At 34.8% G+C, this 21,026-nt stretch overlaps 1 protein-coding gene across 1 annotated transcript in view; it reads left to right on the top strand.

The window, feature by feature from the left end:
• The window catches only part of MCMBP (minichromosome maintenance complex binding protein), a 33,311-nt gene that overhangs the window by 11,491 nt on the left and 794 nt on the right, over window positions 1-21,026 (top strand). Inside the window, exons 5-15 of the mRNA XM_020988229.2 lie at window positions 2,114-2,215; window positions 4,066-4,210; window positions 6,477-6,628; window positions 8,072-8,172; window positions 8,959-9,128; window positions 9,834-9,957; window positions 10,487-10,604; window positions 14,575-14,740; window positions 16,846-16,979; window positions 20,338-20,502; window positions 20,784-20,872. Of these exons, the coding sequence (XP_020843888.1) occupies window positions 2,114-2,215; window positions 4,066-4,210; window positions 6,477-6,628; window positions 8,072-8,172; window positions 8,959-9,128; window positions 9,834-9,957; window positions 10,487-10,604; window positions 14,575-14,740; window positions 16,846-16,979; window positions 20,338-20,502; window positions 20,784-20,872 (1,466 nt within the window). The remainder of the gene's footprint in view (window positions 1-2,113; window positions 2,216-4,065; window positions 4,211-6,476; window positions 6,629-8,071; window positions 8,173-8,958; window positions 9,129-9,833; window positions 9,958-10,486; window positions 10,605-14,574; window positions 14,741-16,845; window positions 16,980-20,337; window positions 20,503-20,783; window positions 20,873-21,026) is intronic.

Here is a 21,026-nt window from a genome sequence, read left to right on the forward strand (position 1 = left end):
CATGTGGAGTAAGCTTATTTTCTAGAAGGTCAAAATCCCATGGGAGCTGAGCTGTGGTGACCAGTATTTACTTACATTCTGAAGTCCGTGAAATTGTTTTTCTGATGATGCAAAGTTAGGCAAAAGACACACAGGACTAAATGAAAATGCTAAAGTGTCATTATTTTTGGAATTGTTACTGAAAAAGTTTGGAATTTATTTCTGGTTTAAGAGAAGAAATTGTGTGCATATATTGACATTAAATCATTGAGAAAAATTACATCTTCTGGAAATCTGATCTTTTCCATTTTAGAACTTTTAAAGAATCACATATTCATGAGATCAGAGCAACAAATATTTACACATTGACTTATAGACTTAGCATTGATAGCATTTTACATATTGACCCATTAACCTGTATTGATTACATTTATGGAAAAAAGTTCCATCTGCTAACATTTTAACATAATGTTGTATGGTGTATTGCCTTCATATGATGTGCACCATTATCTCCTTGAGGTAAATTATTAATTTGACTTTGAAAGAGTTGGTTTTTCTGGAAAAGAAGAGGACATGTTAGCTAAGTATTTGAAAGACTGTCTTTATGGAAGAGGGATTAAAGTAGAATTGTCCCAGAGAATAGAAATGAAGTTGAGTAGAAGTCGGGTTTTAGCTCACTACAATGAAGAACTTAATTTTTAATTTTTTGATAATTTTTATTTTTCTATCACATTTCTTAACATATCTCTAACCTTTTCACTTCCAAGAGTCATATTTTATAATGGATAATAAAAAAGAGGGGGAGAAAAATTCAGTAAAACATGTTAACATGTTGAAAATGTCTGGTATTTTATGCGGTATTTGACATCTGCATTTCCTGCCACCCCCTTCGAAGAATATGGGAGAAGAGAATGCCTTATCATCCCTTATTTGGGGCTGAGCTTGGTCATAATTTCACAGCATTATTTTAATTCTTATGTTGCTTTTTCCATTTATGTTTGTGAGGTCATTGGGTATATTGTTTACCTTGTTCTGCGTAATCAAGGAAGAAATTAACAGTTATACCTGTCTAAAAATGGAATAGGCTGTCTTGGGATTTAGTGAACTCAAAATATTCAAGTGGAGATGGAGGAGATTCCTGTATTGGATAGTTAGGTTATCTCTAAAAGTCTATTTTATGGGGATATCCTTAGATTTTTGGGATCTACTAAAAAGTCTGTATTTGTCTTTCCCAGGAAATGCAGGTATGCCCAATTAACTATACCCATAATGGTTATAGACTTACAATAACATAAGAAAGACTTTATAACCAAACCCCACCATAATCATTATACCTTACTGTAATATCTCTAGACTACAGATCTACCTAGTTTAATTAGTCCATACCCTCTAGGTGTATCTATATGATTGTAGTTGAGCTATGTTCCTATACAACTGACTATAATACAGTTTTAACTTAAATTCTAATTTCATGGAAGCACGTAAAGATGTTAATGTAAGATATGCATGTAGTTTATATACTTATTTGATCAGACCAGTTTATTCTTTAAAAATTAATAAGGAAAAAACTGAACCTGAATTAAAATGTTTTAAAGCTAGTAGTATTTCACTGAGTTAAAAGTCTATAGAAATTGTTTGCTTTCTGTTAAAGTGGGGGGGTGTTTCTGTATTTGTTTTTTAAATTAAAATCTATATGTTTGTACTTTTTAAATTTTTCTTTATAAAATATTAGTAAAAAACCAAGTTGTATATTTTTAACTTGTTGCAGAAGAATTGGTTATATGATTTGGGGTATTGATTTTTACGGTCTTGGGCAAGGTATATTGTGGGGGATGGGAAAGTGTTCAGATTACAACATAATTCACAATATTTCCCTGTCCTTATTCTTCTTAAACAATTATAAATTATTTTTAATGGACTTTCTATTAACTATTTCATTTTCATGGCAACTACACAGATTGTTATATTGAAATGTAGTTGGGGTTTTTAAAAAATAAATTTTTATTGTTATATCTTATTTTTAATAACTTTATTTCCCAGTGTATCCCTTTTTCATTCCCTTTCCAGGCTGGGGTTTCTTTTTAAATCATAATTTAATATGTTCATTATTTCAGCTCTTCTGTTTATATTACAGCCTCAACAAGAAGTTGATTTGAACTCTACACAGACCACTACTTTAGAACGACAGACCTTCTATTGTGTTCCAGTGCCTGGAGAGTCGGCATGGGTAAAAGAAATATCCTTTTCCTGTATTTGTGTTGTATAGTCAGAATCCATTCTCCAACTTTGATACCAGGCAGTTCACTGAACCTCTATAAGGCCTAGTTTCTTCATCTATAAATTTAAAAAATGATCATATTTGTGCTACAAGGATGTGAAGAAATATCCTTGTGAACATTATATCCTGTTGTTCCTAATAAACTTGGGGGAAAGGAAAGAGATACTCATAAACAGTTTTCCCAAATAATCTGAAAGATAAAATAGATAACTTTCATTCCACTGAACTTAAGTCATAAATAAATAGATTTCAGAACTTGGCCTTATTTTTGTACAAGTTTCTTTGTGTCTTAACACAAAAATTAAACATAAACCTGCTTCAAACTCTTCTCTGTGATATAAACAAAAGATTTTCTTGCTTTTACTTCTGTGACTGTCTACATTAAGACATTTAGATTAATAGGTCTTAAAGTTCTGACCTTTTAAAACATTGAAAAGAAGGAGAGAATAGTCTTCAACTATTGTGAGGGTGTTGTGTGATTGCATATGCAAATCAGCGTTCCAGACTGATCTACATTATAATGTTGGGTAAGGAACCCTGGACCAATCTTTAGGGCCAGATCTTGGTTCTGATACTAGCTCTGTGACCACTTAGCTTCTCAGAGCCTTTTTGTTTCTTAAGCAGAGACAATAATTGCCAGGGTTGTTGGGTGAAAGCTGACAGTGAAACTTAAGTGAGTAGTTACTAAAAATGCAAGCTCTGTCATTTACTGATAAGTCACTTCACCTCTCTGGGTTAACTGTAAAATGAAGATATTATACTACATGATCTTTAAGATCTCTTTCAACTCTAAAACTTAAGTCTGTACTGTTTTTTATCACTAGCATTTTAAGGGTTATGGGTAGCATTGTGGAAGGAAAATTATGCGCATTCTACTTGGTCCCAGAGAATGTAACTGTAGTGTCAAATGCATGGAAATTATGGCTGGATTTTGGCTTTAATGTAAGAAAGTGTTTCTTGACAGTATATAGTCTGAATTTGAAATGTGTTGTTAAAGGATGTAGCAGGTCCCTCATCACTGGAGTTCTTCCAGTAGAGCTGGATAATCACGTGTTTAAGAGCATTTATTGTGAGGGGTTCTGGTTCAGATATGGTTGGACTAGATGACTTCTGAGGTCTCTTCCAACTGTTGAGATCCTGTGATTTTTTTTTTCCTAACCAGAACCCCAGAACTTTGTTATCTACCCTGCTACTGTACCCTTGGGATTCTCAGGCCTTGTTATCCATCTTAAAGCTGAACCCTCCCCTATGTGTTGTTACTCCCTATTAACCATCTTGCTTTTCTATTTGTAACCCCAGAGCTTAGTATACTGTTTGACACATAGTAAGTACTTAGTAAGTTGGTTTTTTATTCATTATTTCTTTATTAGTAAAGAAATGCTTACCCTATTCTTTAGTTTTTTAAGTCATGCCTAACTTTAAGAAGGAAGTAAATTTTATTTTTAGTAATCATGAGATTGGTGGAGAGAGAACTCACAATGACTTGAAGGTTTTTGAAGTACTGAAATAATGGTAACAGCTTCCTGATGATCTACAAATTTTAGGAATGCTAAGACACGGTGTGGTGTAACTTCTAAAAATTCTAGTATGTTAAATATGATTACTCTAAAGAATTTGTCATCATTTCACCACTGTTAACATTAAAGTGTTCAGAAAGAAATTTGTGGAAGCAGTAGTTCAGTAGAATATGTTTCCATACATACTGATCCTTTGAATTAATTTACAAGCTGGTAATTTTTAAGTAGCTATAAAATAGCAATACTTTAGATTCTAAAATCTGTGTGGTGGCTTCCTTAATCTTATTTTACGCATATGTTAGTGCAAGTCAAGCTCGTGTTAGCCCCTCGACATCCTACACTCCTAGTCGTCATAAGAGAAGTTACGAAGATGATGAAGATATGGACCTTCATCCATCTAAACAGAAAGATCAACATACAGGTTTAAGACATACAGGTAATATAACAGTATTCTCTAAGAAGTTTAAAACAGGACTGACTTCAAGAGTGTCAATCACCAGGCATGATGGTACACACCTGTAATTCACTGCCACCAGGAAGCTGAGACTGCTGGATTGCTTGCACTTGAAAATTCAGTGGCAATAGGCTAAAACTGATCATGTTTCTGTATAATTCTGGCACCATTATGGTGAGGCCCAAGGAGCAGGGGCAGAGCTGCCAGGTTGCCTAATGTGAGGCAACCCAGTCCCCAGTCAGAAATTGAGCAGGTCAGAGCTTCCGTAGCACTTATCCATGGGATCTAGCTTGGGGTGACCACACTTCTAGCCTGGACAAGATTGGGAGATTCAGTTACGCCACTTCTTCTCAGCCTCCCACTCCCCCAAAAATATCTTATCAGCCTTTAGAATGTTGTATCAGGACTAATAATAAGTACAAACAAAACATTAATATAATTAATATTAATTAATTATTAATATTGCGAACTAGAGGTTATGTGGTAGGATTACTTGCAATAATTCTTTAACAAATCAATTTAGCTGGCCTATAGTTTAGTTACTGCCATATTATAACTGAAAGTTCGTGAGTGAGTAGACTGAAAATAAGTCTTTCCTTGGCTCATATAGCTTTTTCACTTTCGCCTTAACTTCTTAAGTGCTTTTAGAGCACCTAAAAATTATTCCTTTTGTCCTTGAAAACATGCTTGCTTCTTATATAGTCTTCGTGGGACAAAGCCATTTATTTTTTGGTCTTGAATATCACCCAAGAAAAGGTATGGAATTTAGTGATGAATTAGCTTCATTTTCCCCCAAATTTGAAGTCATAATCATAACAAATATTCATGGTCAGATTTATTATACAAGTAAAGTTGTAATTCAAGGCAAAAAAAAATTAAAATGTAATTGTATTTTTAAAAATTCTTACCTGATTAGATTGTGACAAACTAATAAATTTGCATGTTATGAGAACTTGTAATTTTAAAGCAGCTTTTGACTTCTAAAAAATGAGTCATTATTGGTTAATTTTTTGAAGATAAAATGGTTACTTTTCATCTCTCCATTTTACATGTAGAATACCGATATCCCCATTTATTCCATATGCTGGGTTTTTATAACAGGTAGCAGAAAAAGGAAGCTTATTAATACCTTGAACAGAAGGAAAGGAAAGGAGATTAGAAGTTAACTCAGGAAAGGGCTTGGGAATATCAGTGAAGTTAATTTTATATGCTCCCACTTTCAGTAAAGTTAGATTAATTTTGTCTTTTGTCGTAATGTATAGCAATCATTTGGAAGTATGAATTTAAAAATTTTGCAGTGTACATGTCAGTCTTTCAGCTGAGATAATGTGAAAGGGGTGTAGGGGTGTGTGTGTGTGTGTGTGTGTGTGGCGTGATTAGGGTTAAGTGACTTGCCCAGGGTCACAGAGATGGTAACTGTTAAGTGTCTGAGGCTGGATTTGAACTCGGGTCCTTCTGACTCCAAGTCCAGAGCTCTATTCACTGTGCCACCTAGCTGCCCCTAAAGTTTTAAAATTTCATATATATGTATGTATGTATATATATATATATATATATACACACACACACACACACACACACACACACATATTTATAGTAATGCGCTACATAAATGTAAGAAGTCATTTCTAAGTAGTTGTCTAAGTCACTGATATAGGCCATATGATAAACTGGGGATGATATTCTGCAAAATTGGTTTCATAAAAGGCAGACTTAATAATTTAACATTTGGTGGATATGAAAGTAACCTTACTTAATTAGAAGATAGACTTTGTGCTTAGCAGAGTTCATGGCACATGATACATTAAAGAATGTTTATTGGTTGATAATTTCTTGCCAGTGCCTGGAAAGTTAAAGACATACTTTGTTGTTATTAACGAATAAAATAACTTCAAGGACAGACTTTTGAAATAGATGAATGGTTTTGCTTTAGATGCATTTTATTTCTTTTCCCATAAAACATTCTTTGTTCATCATATTTTGCTCTATTCTTAGCACTTTATTGTTTCATAAAATGCTTATGCCCCAGTTTCTTGTAGTTTGTACAGTTCATGATAGGAGAAACATTTAAATTTCTTATTCTGAAAATTAGTCTGTTCTTGAATTCCTCATGAGTTCTGCCAAAACTTGTATTATTCCCTGAAAAATTAACCAATTAAGTAAGAAGCATCATTGGTCTGCTAAGGCTGTTGAGGTTTGTTCTTCTCCCAAGGGAGTTAGAAAGTACAGTTATTTCTTTTGATTTTAGGGAAGGTTGGTGATCTTCATGGGTATGGAGAGCCAAAACGGTTAGAAACTGAGGCTTCTGCTGGGCAACACTTGAACTCCCCAAACTGCACCCCTCCTCTTGATCTCAATTTTCCACTGCCAGGAGAGAAAGGCCCTGCATGCCTTGTAAAGGTAATTAGACTGTCATGAACGTTTAACTTTGTGAAATAGACAGTATCAATACTAATGGATTAGAATGAAGAACAGATAAAATACATTGAATGCCAAGCATGGTAGAAGATGCTAGAGTGAGACAATTACCTTTCTTCCTTCATTTCAGATTGATCTCAAATTTTACCTGCTTTAGGATGCTTACTTTAGGGAAAATTTTTTCTTCCCAAAATGTGATTTAGTGAGAGAAGAGATCCAACAGTGACTGAAATCATTAGAGAGACTTATTCTATTTAATTAAGTGAGATAAAGCGTTACCTTTTCTATATTGGCTTTCTTCAAAATACTGCAGATTGTTTTATTATGAAAATTTGTGTTCAGATTAAATTTATAACTAATTCTCTTGACATTAGGTAATAGGAATACTTAAAGGGTCTCTGGCCCTATCAGTACAGGTATTGCAAACTACTAATGCAGATTGTAATTCTTTTATTCATTAGTGGTTTGGGTGAGTTAGCTGTACCTGAAAAAAAAAATTGCTCCTTTCTGACCATGTCTCTTAACTGGTCATTAACTTCTTCAAACTCATATAGGTTAATGTTCAGACAAGATATGTGCAGTCCATTGCCATTCCTGCACTTGAAGCCTTTCCACTTTGAAAGGACTTGTCAGTGCTTGACTTTCCACTAGCTCAGCCATCAAGCACTCAGGGTTATCTTGAGGCCAGGATGAGACTTTAAAATAACATGAACAAGAGGCTGTGAAGAAGACTTCTAAAATTGTCATTCTGTTTTCTTGTCTACGTATGGTTGGTTGGCTCTGAGGTGCTGTATGTTCTTAGTCTTCTGTTTTTAACAAAATGGCATTCTGTGGGGAAAACCTGTGTATTGAATTGGCTGAAGTAGAAAGGCTACTGGACTGGAGAGTCCGAAAATTGGAGTTTTAAAAGTCTTGGCTCTCCTACTAGCTGGGTGAGGGTGAGGGTGGAGGTGGGGGTGGGAGGCAAATCACTAAAGATAATCTCTAGGGTCCTTTCCAGCACTTAGTAGACTACAATTTGAAAGTGATTCTTTATAATATTAAAGAGTACTTGCCATATGAGTTTTCTAGGGAATAGATAATGTAGAATATTGGAAATAATGATGGATTCTTGGATTCTAGGTGACCTGGGTTTGAATTCTAACTTAAGGTGATTATTAGTTGTGTGGTGACAACGAGCAACCATTCAGAACCTAAGTTCCCTCCATTTGTAAAATTTGGCTAGTAATCCTTGCACTACCTACCTACAAGGGTGTGGTGAGGAAAGTGCTTTGTTGTAAATCTTATTGAAGCACGGTAGAAATGAGTCATTTTCTTTGGGGCTGCTAGTTACTGGGTAGAAGGCAAATTTGGAGATATATTTTGTTCACATGATATACCATTAAACCCTGAAACTGATTATTTCGTGCTGACTTTTTTTGTCAGGTTTATGAAAACTGGGATTGTTTCAAAGTGAATGATATTCTGGAGGTGTATGGCATTTTATCTGTGGATCCAGTGTTGAGCATATTGAATAATGAAGAAAGGTAAGCATGTTTCCTCTTTATAATTTGCTAAGAGGATTTTTTTAGAAAAAGCATTCTGGTTTTTAATGACTGGTTTACAATTTGACATATCAGCAGAAAGGATTTGAATTGTTTCAGACATGTTGAGTATGACTTTTAAGCACAAGACTGCAGGATTCTTTTTTATATTTGACACTGGATAAAAATCTTTTTTTAATAAAGAATAACAATAAAATGTTAACATTTCAGACCAAATCTTTTATTAGAGCTATTATAAAGTAATAGCATAATTCCAGTTTTCCTTTGCTTGGCTACTTATTCCATAATGAGGCTTATATGGAATTGCAAAATTACTGGAATTTTAATGTATTAAAGGAGGCAGAATGGATAATTCACAACCTAAAGGCAAGAGCTGAATCCTTATATTTGATTCACTCTCAAGTATATTTGGTTATTTAACAAGTAATTCAGGAAAAGCATTTGTACAGCATTATAATAAATTAGATTTTAAAATAATTCTGGCTTAATCTAATACATAAGGTTTTATGATACTGTTTCCTTATGTGAAAAACAAATACAAAAAGAAAACAAGAGAAAAGAAAAACATTGCCATATCAGAATATTGGTTCTCATTTGCCAAAATCATAAGTTAGGTTAGAAAATTTTTAAAGGATTTGGCCAATTTTATACAATTCATATTAAGAAATAAGTGAAGAGCAACTGGAGGTAAGAATATTAAGTATTGGCTTGAGTTGTGTTATTTTGGAACTGCTTATTATGAAATTAAGTTTTATTTTAACATCCTAGGGATTCGTCATTACTGGATCCCATGGAATGTATGGATACCCTAGAAGAACAAAGAGTACATAGCCCCCCTGCTTCACTAGTTCCAAGAATTCATGTGATTTTAGCACAAAAATTGCAACACATCAATCCACTCTTGCCTGCCTATCTTAAGGAAGAGGAGAGCAAAAGCTGTAAGTAAAAAAATTACGATGAGTGCTTCATAAAATTTTAAAAATAACTTTTTAATAGTTTTCTATTAAACAGACTAATTGTAGTGCCAGGGAAAAATTTTTAGGTTGCATTTATTTTTTAAAGTATTAATTTAATTCTTTTTGTTTTGTTTTCATTTCATCTTCGTTTCCAAGTATATCCTCTACCACTACCCAGTGAGATATCTTTTGTAACAAAGAAGCCTTATTAAAAAGTAAGAGGGAAAAAAAGCACATGTTCAGTAAAAGTAAACAACCCATCAAATGACAATATATACAACTTTGGGGAAATTTTAAAGATGTATGATTGCATTATAGTAATATAATCTAAAGGAGAATGAGTCATATTCATTAAAAATGTAATTTTTGGGGGAGAAAAATATACTGCCATAGTAGGCCACTGTAAACTTCCTCACTCATCTCAGTTTCTTTGCTTGTCTATTTTAACTAGTGTTTAGTGATCTCCTTCACAGACAAAGTGAAGGAGAAGCCATAATGGACTTTTTATTAAGTGGAAATGGCATTGTAAGAATTCAACAAAATTCGGAGGGCCAAAAAACAAGGATTGTGTTCTGCCACTAAAATGTTAGATTGTATTCTTTACTTTATGGTCACTATCTTTTCTTTTTAATACATTAGAAGAAAGTAAGTGAGGGTGCTGAAATTTTTGTTTCTGTTTTCTTTCAGTTATTTCAGGTTTCATGTCAGAATTATCTCCAGTGAGAGCAGAACTACTTGGGTTCCTAACCCATGCCCTTTTGGGAGATAGCTTGGCTGCTGAATACCTTATATTGCATCTCATCTCCACTGTGTAAGTTGTTGGAGAGGAATATTTAAGGGACTTGAGAGAAGGAACATGTCTTTTGAGATAATGTACATTTTAAATTAGAATTTGAGAGGAGAGTGTTATTTAAACCAAATATGTGATTTCTGTAATATGAAAACTCCCTCTACCAATGTAGATCATCACTGCAACCTAAAGTCTTAGGGCTGCCTTGGGCACTCATAGATGAAGTAGCTTGCCCGGGGTCACACAGCCAGTAGATTCTATGACAGATATTTAAAGCAAGGTCTTCCTGACTCCTCTGTCATTCTGCCTCACAGTTTAGGGTTATATACTCCTTTAAATTTTCAGGCTCAAGATTGAATACATAATCTGACTGGAGTTGAATAAAATGGGAAAATTAGCTATTTCATCATACCAGTTACACATTCTAAAATATGGCCTGTTCTTTCAAGAATAGTGCTGTCCTTAAAATGCCTTTTTTTTTAAAAAAATAAATCACCTAAATAAAATCTTGTTAGTAATGTTTTTTATAATTTTGGTTTTGCTTTTTCAGATACACAAGGAGAGATGTTCTTCCTCTAGGAAAATTCACAGTTAACTTGAGTGGTTGCCCTCGAAATAGTACCTTCACAGAACACATATATCAGATTATTCAACAACTTGTTCCAGCAGTAAGATCAATTTAAATATGTTTCCAAAAAGTGCATAATTTTAAAAAGATCTGCCTTTGTTTTGTATTCTATTCCCCACCAATGTTTAAAGTCAGTAATTACAACAATTGTAGTTTCATCTAAAGTTAGAATGAGTATTTCTTGTTTCTCTGGTATCTTTTATGTTTCTTGGATGAAACTAAAACTGAATTGCCTCTGGAATTTAAGACTGAGAATGTAAGCTTGGACGGTAGGCAGGAAATAAAAAATTGTCCTTGGTGGTAGACATTTTATGCTCAGTTCTCACAGTTTTACTTCCTTATTTAGAATATGTTTAGGTATGCAGAATACCTTTAATTTTAAGTATTCAGTAATATAGTGTGATTAAAAAGTACTAAACTGAAAGTCAGTAGACCTGAGTTTTAAGTGTATCATTAATTAACTGTGTTACCTTGGGCCAGCCAAACTCCTTTTCTAGACCTCATCCATAAGATGAGCACGGACTGAATAATCTGAGGTCCATTCCAGCTTCATCTTTCTCAGATTGCTTCATTTTCTTTGTTATGTATGTGAGTATGTATGTATTAAACTATGTTTACACACACACACAGTAACTCTTACTAAGTAGGTGACTGATAAGAAATTTTGATACCTCCAAAGGTTCACAATCTCAATGGTAGTTTCTTCTTTTCACCAGTGCAGATAGTAGCCCATCCATGACCTTCTCACTCTGTGCAATTTTTGTCCATGGTTTTCTTCTGGATCTTGACTTTGGAGTTTTTTGACCATCATTTCTATTTCCTCATTTATACATCAAGTATTAGATGTCTAAATTAAGTATTTCCATTATCTTCTATGATAAGAACAAATTGCCTTAAAAAGTGCCCAGACTTTTGTTCCATTTCATGTTGCTTTGTTGCATTCATTCAGGATGGCTCAGTGGAAGGAGCATTGGTTCTGGACTCAACCCAGGTTCAAATACCTCAGAGACTTAGCACTTCTGTAACTTTGGGCAAATCACTTTACCTCACTGGGCCTGTTTTCCAAAACATAAAATGAGGGGGCTATACTAAATATTCCCTTAAGTCCCTTCCAGCTCTGTAATTACGATTTTATCATCTGTAAATGCTCTAGAGGTAATCTGGTTTAGTTGGGTCTCATACCAAGTGTTTTGTAGGTACAGTTCCCCTCTAATGCTTTTTCTGCCATATGAAGCAGTAGGGCTCTTGATCTTCCATCATTCTTTAGCATAACTTTTTTCAAATGAGTTTTGATCTTCTCATTGTCATGACTTTACTTCAAGTGAAGTTAACTAAAATTATGATAATTGTAGTCAATAACTTTTATCTATTTCTCATTTTTCTAAATAGATTGGGTTGGAGACATTGTAATCGTCTTCTATTTGTTCAGATTTGCTATTGAATTTCTCCTTTGCTCTAACCAGTTAGTGTGTGCACAGACAATGTAACTGCCATATGGAAACAGTACAATATGGTGGAAAGAGCATGGCACTTGGAGTCAGGAGAGACTTGGATTTAAATCCTACTCAACACTCGCTTGTGGTTTAACCATGGGCAAATCGCGAATGTCTGAACCCCAGTTTCTCCACCTGTTAAATTGAGATTCAATAATACCTATACTCCACATGGTTGTTGTAAGGATAAATGAGATGTGTTTAAAGTGTTTTTGCTGACTTTAAACACTACCCAGTGTCTCATTATTTTTATTCTCCATTTCATTTTTTGTGATGTTCAGTGCTTAGCATGTCTAGGGCCTTCTGAAACTTTTCTTGTAAAAAGCATTCATGACATATAGGCATGAGACTTCTAAATCTTACTAGACTTTGGCCTTCTTCATTTCAGAATATCAAGCCTTATTTGCAAACATTTTTATCATCTCTCCTGTGTCTACCTTTATATTGATAGTATCAAAGTATATATGTCAACCTCATTTAGAGAATCTTGATGAGTCTTTTTTTTTTTTTGGCTAGGCAATGGGGTTAAGTGACTTGCCCAGGGTCACACAGCTAGTAAGTGTTATGTGTCTGAGGCCAGATTTGAACTCAGGTCTTCCTGAATCCAGGGCCAGTGCTCTATCCACTGCACCACGTAGCTGCTCCTCATTTAGAGAATCTTGACAGGTTATTCATGCAAGTTCTTTTCACGCTGCAGTTCATCGTAATCTGCTTATCTTGAGTGCTAAAAGAGTCTTACCTGAGTTTTGTGGAATACTGTGTGATATAGTGCCTTTTGGTGCAAGATGAAAACAGCCTCATAAACTAATTCATTTACCTCTCTGAGCTAAACTTTTGAGCTTTCCTTCTATACAGCTGTTACTCTGTCTTCTGATTTCATTTCTAATGAGAAAGTCCATATAAATGTGGTATGTTTCTCCCATATTTGAACATGTTGATGGTAGTTAGACAAAGATCACACATTTAGATTATTTACAGTTAAATTGATAGACAAATCTAATATACCGTCTACAAAAATGGTCCCACAACTGATTTTTATCATCCTTTCCCCTATTCTGTTACTCTGCCACCATCGTTACAGAATCACAAACATACTGCACATTACCACAAAGTGAGGAACACTGCCTCTTTTTATTCTATTTTCATGAGTTGTCAGGGCCATCCTTGTGGTGATTAGCCTCCATGCCTAACTAGGCCACTTTGCAGATAGCAAAGACTCATACTGGGGACAGTGCTATAAACCTTTTCAGCTTATTAGGACTATTGCTATCACATAGCCTTCAGGAATCCATAATCACTTCCATGTCAGCAAGAGACACTGGAATAGGACTTTTGCATTCTAAATATCATCTGTCTTCCAGACATATCATTTGTTGCTATTTACATTTAGTGACTTTTTAATTTTGGAGTAATAATTACTTTTGTATAGCACTTGTTTCTTTTGTTTTTTAATGTTTATTGATTTTTAAAATTTTTACATTGTCTAATTTCCCCTCATACCACTTCCTCCCCTTGTTATTCTTTCAAAATTTATTTGTGCTTTTATTTGTTCTTTACATTAATCCTGTTAGATGGAGCAGTATTATTATTACCACTTTCTAGATGCAAAACCAGTGGTAGAAAGGCTGTGGAGCTTAATTTGGGAACAGTCAAGATTAGAACCCCAGATTCTTGATTCAGAATTAATGTTCTTTCCTTGAAAAACACATTGCTTCAGTGTGAGATCTTTTTATTTTTATTCCTTAATAAAGCCTCCCTAGAGGTACTCAGCTTATTCTAAAAGAAGAAAGATGTCAAAGATAAAAGGCATTTTGGGATGGCTGGTGGAGTATGGCATATGAGAATATTGTGGTACCAGGAGGCAGAGGAAGACAAACAAGGAGTGTCATGGATTTTGGGAAAAGGGATAAAGAATCAAAACATAATTAGTGAGGATCTCATGCCTGAAGTTCATGAGGAAATGGTAGCACTCAGCTGGATGGAGAGTGCTTCAGACAACCACCTGTGACTGAATTCGTAGGCATGCAGGTTCTAGTTGGAGTCTTTGTAGGTTTAGCTATTTCATTTTTTTGGAACAAATGCATACAGCTGCTTTGAAATTAAGAGTTTAAATCGAAGTTGGATTTTTGGCTTTAATTAGTGAAATAAATTTTTTTTTCTCACATATAAGACAAGAGTGTACTCGTGATTGCCTGAAAGAGTAATTAAATTTTCCAGGTAACATTTGTTGTATGTGTAGCTCATTTATCAAGTAGCTTTTTATTCACTAGTGAATTGAAAACTTTCCTCCAAGTTAATTTTTACAGTTCACTTCCAAATAAAGTAGTGTATATACTGTTTAGGCCTTGATTGTTCAGCCGCTGAGAAAACTGTTCCACAGTGACGGAACCATACTTTTAAGCTCATTGTAGGATCATTGTGCCAAACTGTCTGTAAGAAACTATATTGAATCCTGATTATAAAGTGTCCAGAAGCTGAGGGATTTTTTCCCTTATTAAACTTTTTCTTTTTTCCAAGTCTTTCCGTCTGCAGATGACAATAGAGAATATGAACCTCTTGAAATTAATTCCTCACAAGGATTACACAGCTAATCGCTTAGTCAGTGGAATCTTGCAACTGTCTAATAATACTTCCCTTGTGATAGATGAGACTCCTCTTGAGCAAGGACAGCTTGATACCCCAGGTAAGCATATACATGTGTGTGTGTGTGTGTGTGTGTGTGTGTGTGTGTGTGTGTGTGTGTATTGTCCCTTCATTGTTGGTATACAGTTATAGCTAGTCTTAGTCACTCTTTTTTGAACATCCTAAGTTAAAAAAAATATCACAGCAACCTTTCAGGACAGAAATCTGATTTTATAAAGTTAAAAACACATCTTTTTTAGATGCCAGATTTTGTGTGATTACTGGGGAGAAAAAGAGAAGGTAGTTTGCAAAATTGTGTTGAGTGAATATGTAGCCTAAAGCAACACACAGTGGAACATTTACACTGAGTTAAGTGTGATCCCAGTGGTTTTCAAATGAAAAAGTAGTAAAACAATTTTATATGTCCTTTGTTGAGTTTGCGGTATATCCCATTGTCTGAATGAAGACTTCAGTGGCTCTGTGATTTTCCTCAGTGTGGTTACTTTTTCTGACAGCATAGATCACAACTCATCTACACCTTCTCATGTCCTCATATAAATGTTTAGGGAGTGGAAGGGGTTTCCACCCAAATTGTGGGGGGTGGGGGGCTTCCTTTGGGTCTCTTGACACTGCACAGGTTACTAGTATAGCACAGAAGATTTCTTTGTTGATAATATGCTGCAGCCTATTCTCTCCCTATGCCATGTATTTTTCCTAGTTACCTGCTTCTAATTTTAGCTACATTGGTTTTGTTTGTTCAAAAACTTTATTATTTTGTATAACCAAAATCGCCTATTTTATTTTCTGTGATCCTCTCTTCCATTTTGGCCATGAATTCTTCCCTTCTTCATAGTTGCAAAAGGTACTTCCTTCTCTGTTGCTCTAATTTTTTATGATGTCATCCTTTATGTATTTATTAGTCATGTATCCATTTGCAGCTTAATATGTACAAGATGTTGGTGTAACCTGCTTTTTGTCAGACTGCTTTCCAGTTTTCCCAGCAGTTTTTGTAGAAAACTGAGTTCTGACCCCAGTAGCTGGGGTCTTTAGTTTTATGTTCCACTGATTGGCCTTTATTTTTTAACCACTCATTTTGATGATTACTAATTTGAAGTATGATTTGAAATTTGTTACTATTAGGCCCCCTTCCTTCCCACTTTTTTTCATTATTTCTCTCGAGAATCTTGACCTGTTCCTTCAGTGACTTTTGTTATTCTAGCTCTCAAGTAATTTTTTTATAATTTGGAATGACACTAAATAAATTAATTTAGGTAGTACTGTCATTTCTCTTATTGGGGCAATCTATCCACGAGTAATTCATATTTCTCTAATTATTTAGATCTGTCTTTATTTCCATAAAGCAGGCCTATTGAACATGGTCCGCCAGATGGCCAAAGGATTACACTAAAGATGTAGGGTTGTCACTGCATACTCTCCTGTTTGTCACGTGACCCGTGGCAACCAACCATTGTCAGTCTGTCCCTAGGCTAACCTATCTGCAGCCTGAAGAAGTTTAGCCTATTTTAATTTTGGCCCCTGCCTACTGCCAAGTTGTGTAGGTCTGCCATAAAGAATGTTGTAGTCTATTCATATAGTTCTGTGTAGACTCCTAAATATTTTATACATTCTGTAGTTATTTTAAATGAAATTTCTCATTTTCTTCCTGCTGGATTTCATTGATAATATACAGAAATGCTGCTATTTTATGTGTGTTTTATATCTTGCAAATGCTTTAGTTATTTCAGTTAATTTTTAGTTGACTTTACACATTTCTCTAAGTAAACCATCATATCTGCAAAAGTGATGATTTTGTTTCCTCTTCTATTTATTGCTTTAGTTTCTTTTTGTTGTCTTATTGCTATAGCCAGCGTTTCTAGCACTATATCAAATAATAGTGAGGATAATGGACACCACTGCTTATATTGGAAAGGCCTCCAATTAGGTTTTTTTGTTTTGTTTTTTAAAAATGACACTTCCAGTTCCTCTTGCTTGATGTCTGGGTCTGTGATGTCAGTCAGTAAGCATTTATTAATGTTTCGTCTTTCACTAAACAGTGCAATAAAACCCTATTGTCTAATTTGTATCAATGAAACATTACATAGGTAGTTTGCATAGTACCTTTGCATAGGTAATCAAGTAATCAAAAAAATTCTTCTCTTTTACTAGGCGTCCATAATGTAACAGCACTGGGCAACCTAATAACGTGGCAGAAGGTGGATTATGACTTTAATTACCACCAGATGGAATTCCCCTGCAATATTAATGTACTTATTACTTCAGAGGGCAGATCACTCCTCCCGGTATGTTGAGGGATTTTTGAATGGAGGGAAATTATACCAATAGGTGTGTGAATGAAAGCATACGTTTTCTTCTGTTTCTTGACACTCATTTTCTTTCCCAAATTTACTTAAGATAGTCATTTGTTGTTTTTTTAGGGAGTAGGGTAATTTTTAAATATACAAATAATGTTTTTATATCACTTCATAATGATTTTCACATACATTGTTCAGAAGAGGTTTTAAATAACAAGAAATTTAAAACTGTCCAATTGTGTAGTATTATTACCAATAATAAAAAAGAGCCGTTTTCAACCAGAGCCAAAATTATAGGTGTTTTAAAAAGTTGTTCTCAGGCTCTCTCCTGTTTCATATGATTGTTTTTCTCAGTTGATGTTGTCTAATTAACACCTTTATGTTAATTGCTACCTTTAGGAGTTTGGGTCAGGATTTTGCCTCCTACATTATGGCTCAACTAGTGAAGTAACTTTAAAATATCTTTAGACATCACAATTATTTTTATGGTCTTCCAGTAAAATATGAAGTATTATTAGAGCTGTCATGAACGTGTCATCTTTCATGTAGCCTTTCATGTGTAGCCTTTTTTTGAACTAGTACCAAAGCAAAGCTTTTGAATAAACTAAGGAAGTTTGAGTTAGGAAATGTTAGGTCAATCCCTTGAGATTTTTAGGGCAGAAAAAAAAGCAACCATCAAGAGTTGTATTTAGGTATACCAACTATTTTACTTTGATAAAGTTCTGAGGTCACTGGAATAATTGTGGATCCTTTTCAGGGAAAAGAAGTAGCTTCAGAGACCTGTGTCTTAACAGACCTAAGCCATTCCAGTATTCCCAGAAATGTTCTCCTAAATTCTAAAAAAACAAAATGTTAAATGTCATATTGTTGGTTCTGCTCTTGAGTTAACTTTTCCTGTGAATTTCCAATGCTTCTACTGCATTTATTCCTATATAGCAGGGTTCTTTGTGCTTTCTAGGCCAGGAAGCACCTCCTTAATATGCCTTATCTTCTAGCCAAGCAGGGACATGATAGCCAATGGCAATACCAGTTTAGAATACAAGTTTACTTGTACAAGAGTTATGGAAGATAATGAGCAAAGAACAAAGGTCTTAAAAAACAAAGAAACAAGTAGTAGATGGGTACATAGAACTTGAGAAACTTAATTAAGCTAGGTCATCTTGAAAAAAGTTATCTATCAAACTGCAGGAGACAACAAATAGACATAAAATAGAACAGATGTTCCACTGATCTATATATGTATTGATGACAGTGGGACTGCCAGGTTTAGACTCACCTTAGAAATCATTAAGTCCAACCTCCTTCATTTTATTGATGAGGAAACAAGCTCGGCTTCTGGTATGCTCTAGTAAGGTCAAACCCAGAGTCTCAGATTCCACTTCTGTTACCCTTTCTACTGTCTACAATAAACAGTATTCAGAGAGAGAGAATCTGTGTTGGACAGCTGTATAGTGTGGAAACCTACAGGCATCTATGTAATTGGCAGGAAGGTTAACTATCTCGAATTTTAAACTTCATTTGTAGATATATAGCCTAGGCAAAGATGAGTTTTCAGTGTTGTTAAGAGAGACCTCAGAATGGCAGTTGTCCTCTGTTATAGGATAAAGAACAGAAAAAGTTTTTCTTTCTGCCTCTCTCCTCCCCTGATTGCATACATCAAGGGGACAGGAGAGAGGCAGAGAAGGAAAAACTCAGTGGAAGTAAAGATTATTTCAGATATGATCGATGAAGAAGTGTCAGATTGGAATATGCAAGAAATATGACAGGTGCACATTTAAAAATTTCTTAGGCTGTAATTATGTGTGATAGACAGCATGGCCCCTCTGGAGAGACCTAGCGAGACAGGCAAGAAGTCACATTTTGTACTGGTCTTTTTGTGTTTACCATAAACAATACAATTTTAGTAACACTTGGAGCTAGATTTTATCTGTCTTAAAAACAAGACTGCAAACATTAAAGCAGTATATGAAGTGTTAGCTCTTATTCCAAAAGAATGGAAAATATTACAGGCGGTATTATAAACAGAAAGAAAAGGTAATGGTAACTGCTGAGCTAAAATGGCTACTTTTCTGTCTTTGTAAGATTCTTGTGGAAATGGTTTCTGTACATACATATCAAGGGTTGTCTTTCATGTAAGCAAGGAAAGAAATGGCTGATTTCAAGTTAGTAAGGTGACTGGAAAAGATCATGCCATATGTCTTTTATGGTGGCTACCCAAAAAAGGCATCTGACTCAGGAAAATATGGGGAGGCGGGGAAATATCACTCCTATAAAATCTCCTCCCCTGCATATGTTAAGATTATATAAAATTCTTTGATAGGTGAAACTACAAAGATAACTTAGTTCAGTGATTTGAGTATCAGTGACATAAGTATCAATGACAACAGGACACAAAATGAACAAGTGCTTTTCTAGGTATTTGCTAGTATCAGAGGAGCATGTCCTGAGAAATCTACATGGAAAAGGAAGCACCTGGATAGCCAAGTTCTGCAGGTGTCCCTGTTTGTGCTGACCATATTGAGCTGTGAAACACATTAGGTCTTCTCAGTAGGAATTGTGGCCACTAGGTGTCAGACTAGCTATCCACGTAGGAAAAAAATTATGGGCACAAAGAATGGGATGTTCCAGATTTTCTCATGTAGTTGGTTAGTTCAACTGTTAATGTTATTTTATTTATTTATTCATTCATCCATCCATCTATCCATTTATTTTTTATTCATTCATTCATTCATTCATTTATTCACTTATTTATTTATTTGCTTTTTGGGGAAGTGGTTGGGGTTAAGTGACTTGCCCAGGGTCACACAGCTAGTAAGTGTTAAGTGTCTGAGGCTGGATTTGAACTCAGGTCCTCCTGACTCCAAGGCCAGAGCTCTATTCACTGCATCACCTAGTTGCCCCAGTGAATGTTATTTTAGTCAGACATTACAGATGTATTTAAACAGAAATGGAAATTAGGGTCATTTGCATTTGGGAAATTGGACAGCATTTTCAGTAATCCCAAGCTGCCATATACTGACTACAAAGGAACATTTCTTTAAACGGTAATATTCTCCTCATGACTTTACTTGGTTCAGAATTTTGGAACCCCTTCAATGCAAAACCTGTTTGGGAATGGTTTTTTTTAAATGCAGCCTTCTTCTTACTAAATTTGTATCTTAGTCTGATTTTAGTAACTTTTCCTATGATTATGGTTCAATGAATATAGTTATTGAAAATGTATCATTTTATTTTTAATAACATTTGCCTTTAACAAAAGTTAGTACCCAAAATGCAACCAGGAACATTTTTGCTTGTTTGTTTGTTTATGAACTTAGAAATAATCATATTTTGCTTTTCTTAATAGTCAGATTGCCAGGTCCACTTGCAACCACAAATAATTCCACCAAACATGGAAGAATATATGAGCAGTCTTCTCACAGCAGTACTCCCTTCTGTCTTGAATAAATTCCGCATTTATCTGACTCTTTTGCGATTGTTGGACTATAGCATATCGGATGAGGTAACCAAGGTATGTTTGTGGCAAAGGGTGTTCTTTTTTAATAGTTGGCCTTTTTTGGTTTGGGGTTTTGTTTTGTTTTTTAATTAAATACTATGTGTAAGGTAGCTGTGTTAGAGATACAACATTGAGGGGATGGAGTTGGGACATGCAAATGGTTTTGTAAGAAGTCAGAAATATCAGATTGAGGAAATACTTAAGTCCAAGATGATTTATGTGGCTTTGGGCAAGTCACTTTACCTTGATATGCTTTAGCTTCCTCATGACGTGAAACATTGGTTATTTTAATACAGGCGGTTGAAGATGACTTTGTTGAAATGCGCAAGAATGACCCACAAAGCATAACAGCTGATGACCTCCATCGATTGCTGGTTGTAGCTAGGTAATTATCACTCTCTTTAGCAAATTAGGAATAATTTTCTCTTTTTAATACTTTCTTAAAATATTTTTTGTTACAGAGGGTCATGGTGGGTAAAGTTGATGTTTTGATGAGCCATTAAGAAAAAAATATGTTCTTTGTATTCTAAAGTCCATGA

This window comes from Phascolarctos cinereus, unplaced genomic scaffold, assembly GCF_003287225.1.
Source record: "Phascolarctos cinereus isolate Bilbo 61053 unplaced genomic scaffold, phaCin_HiC Scaffold_3;HRSCAF=262, whole genome shotgun sequence".
Lineage (NCBI taxonomy): Eukaryota > Metazoa > Chordata > Mammalia > Diprotodontia > Phascolarctidae > Phascolarctos > Phascolarctos cinereus.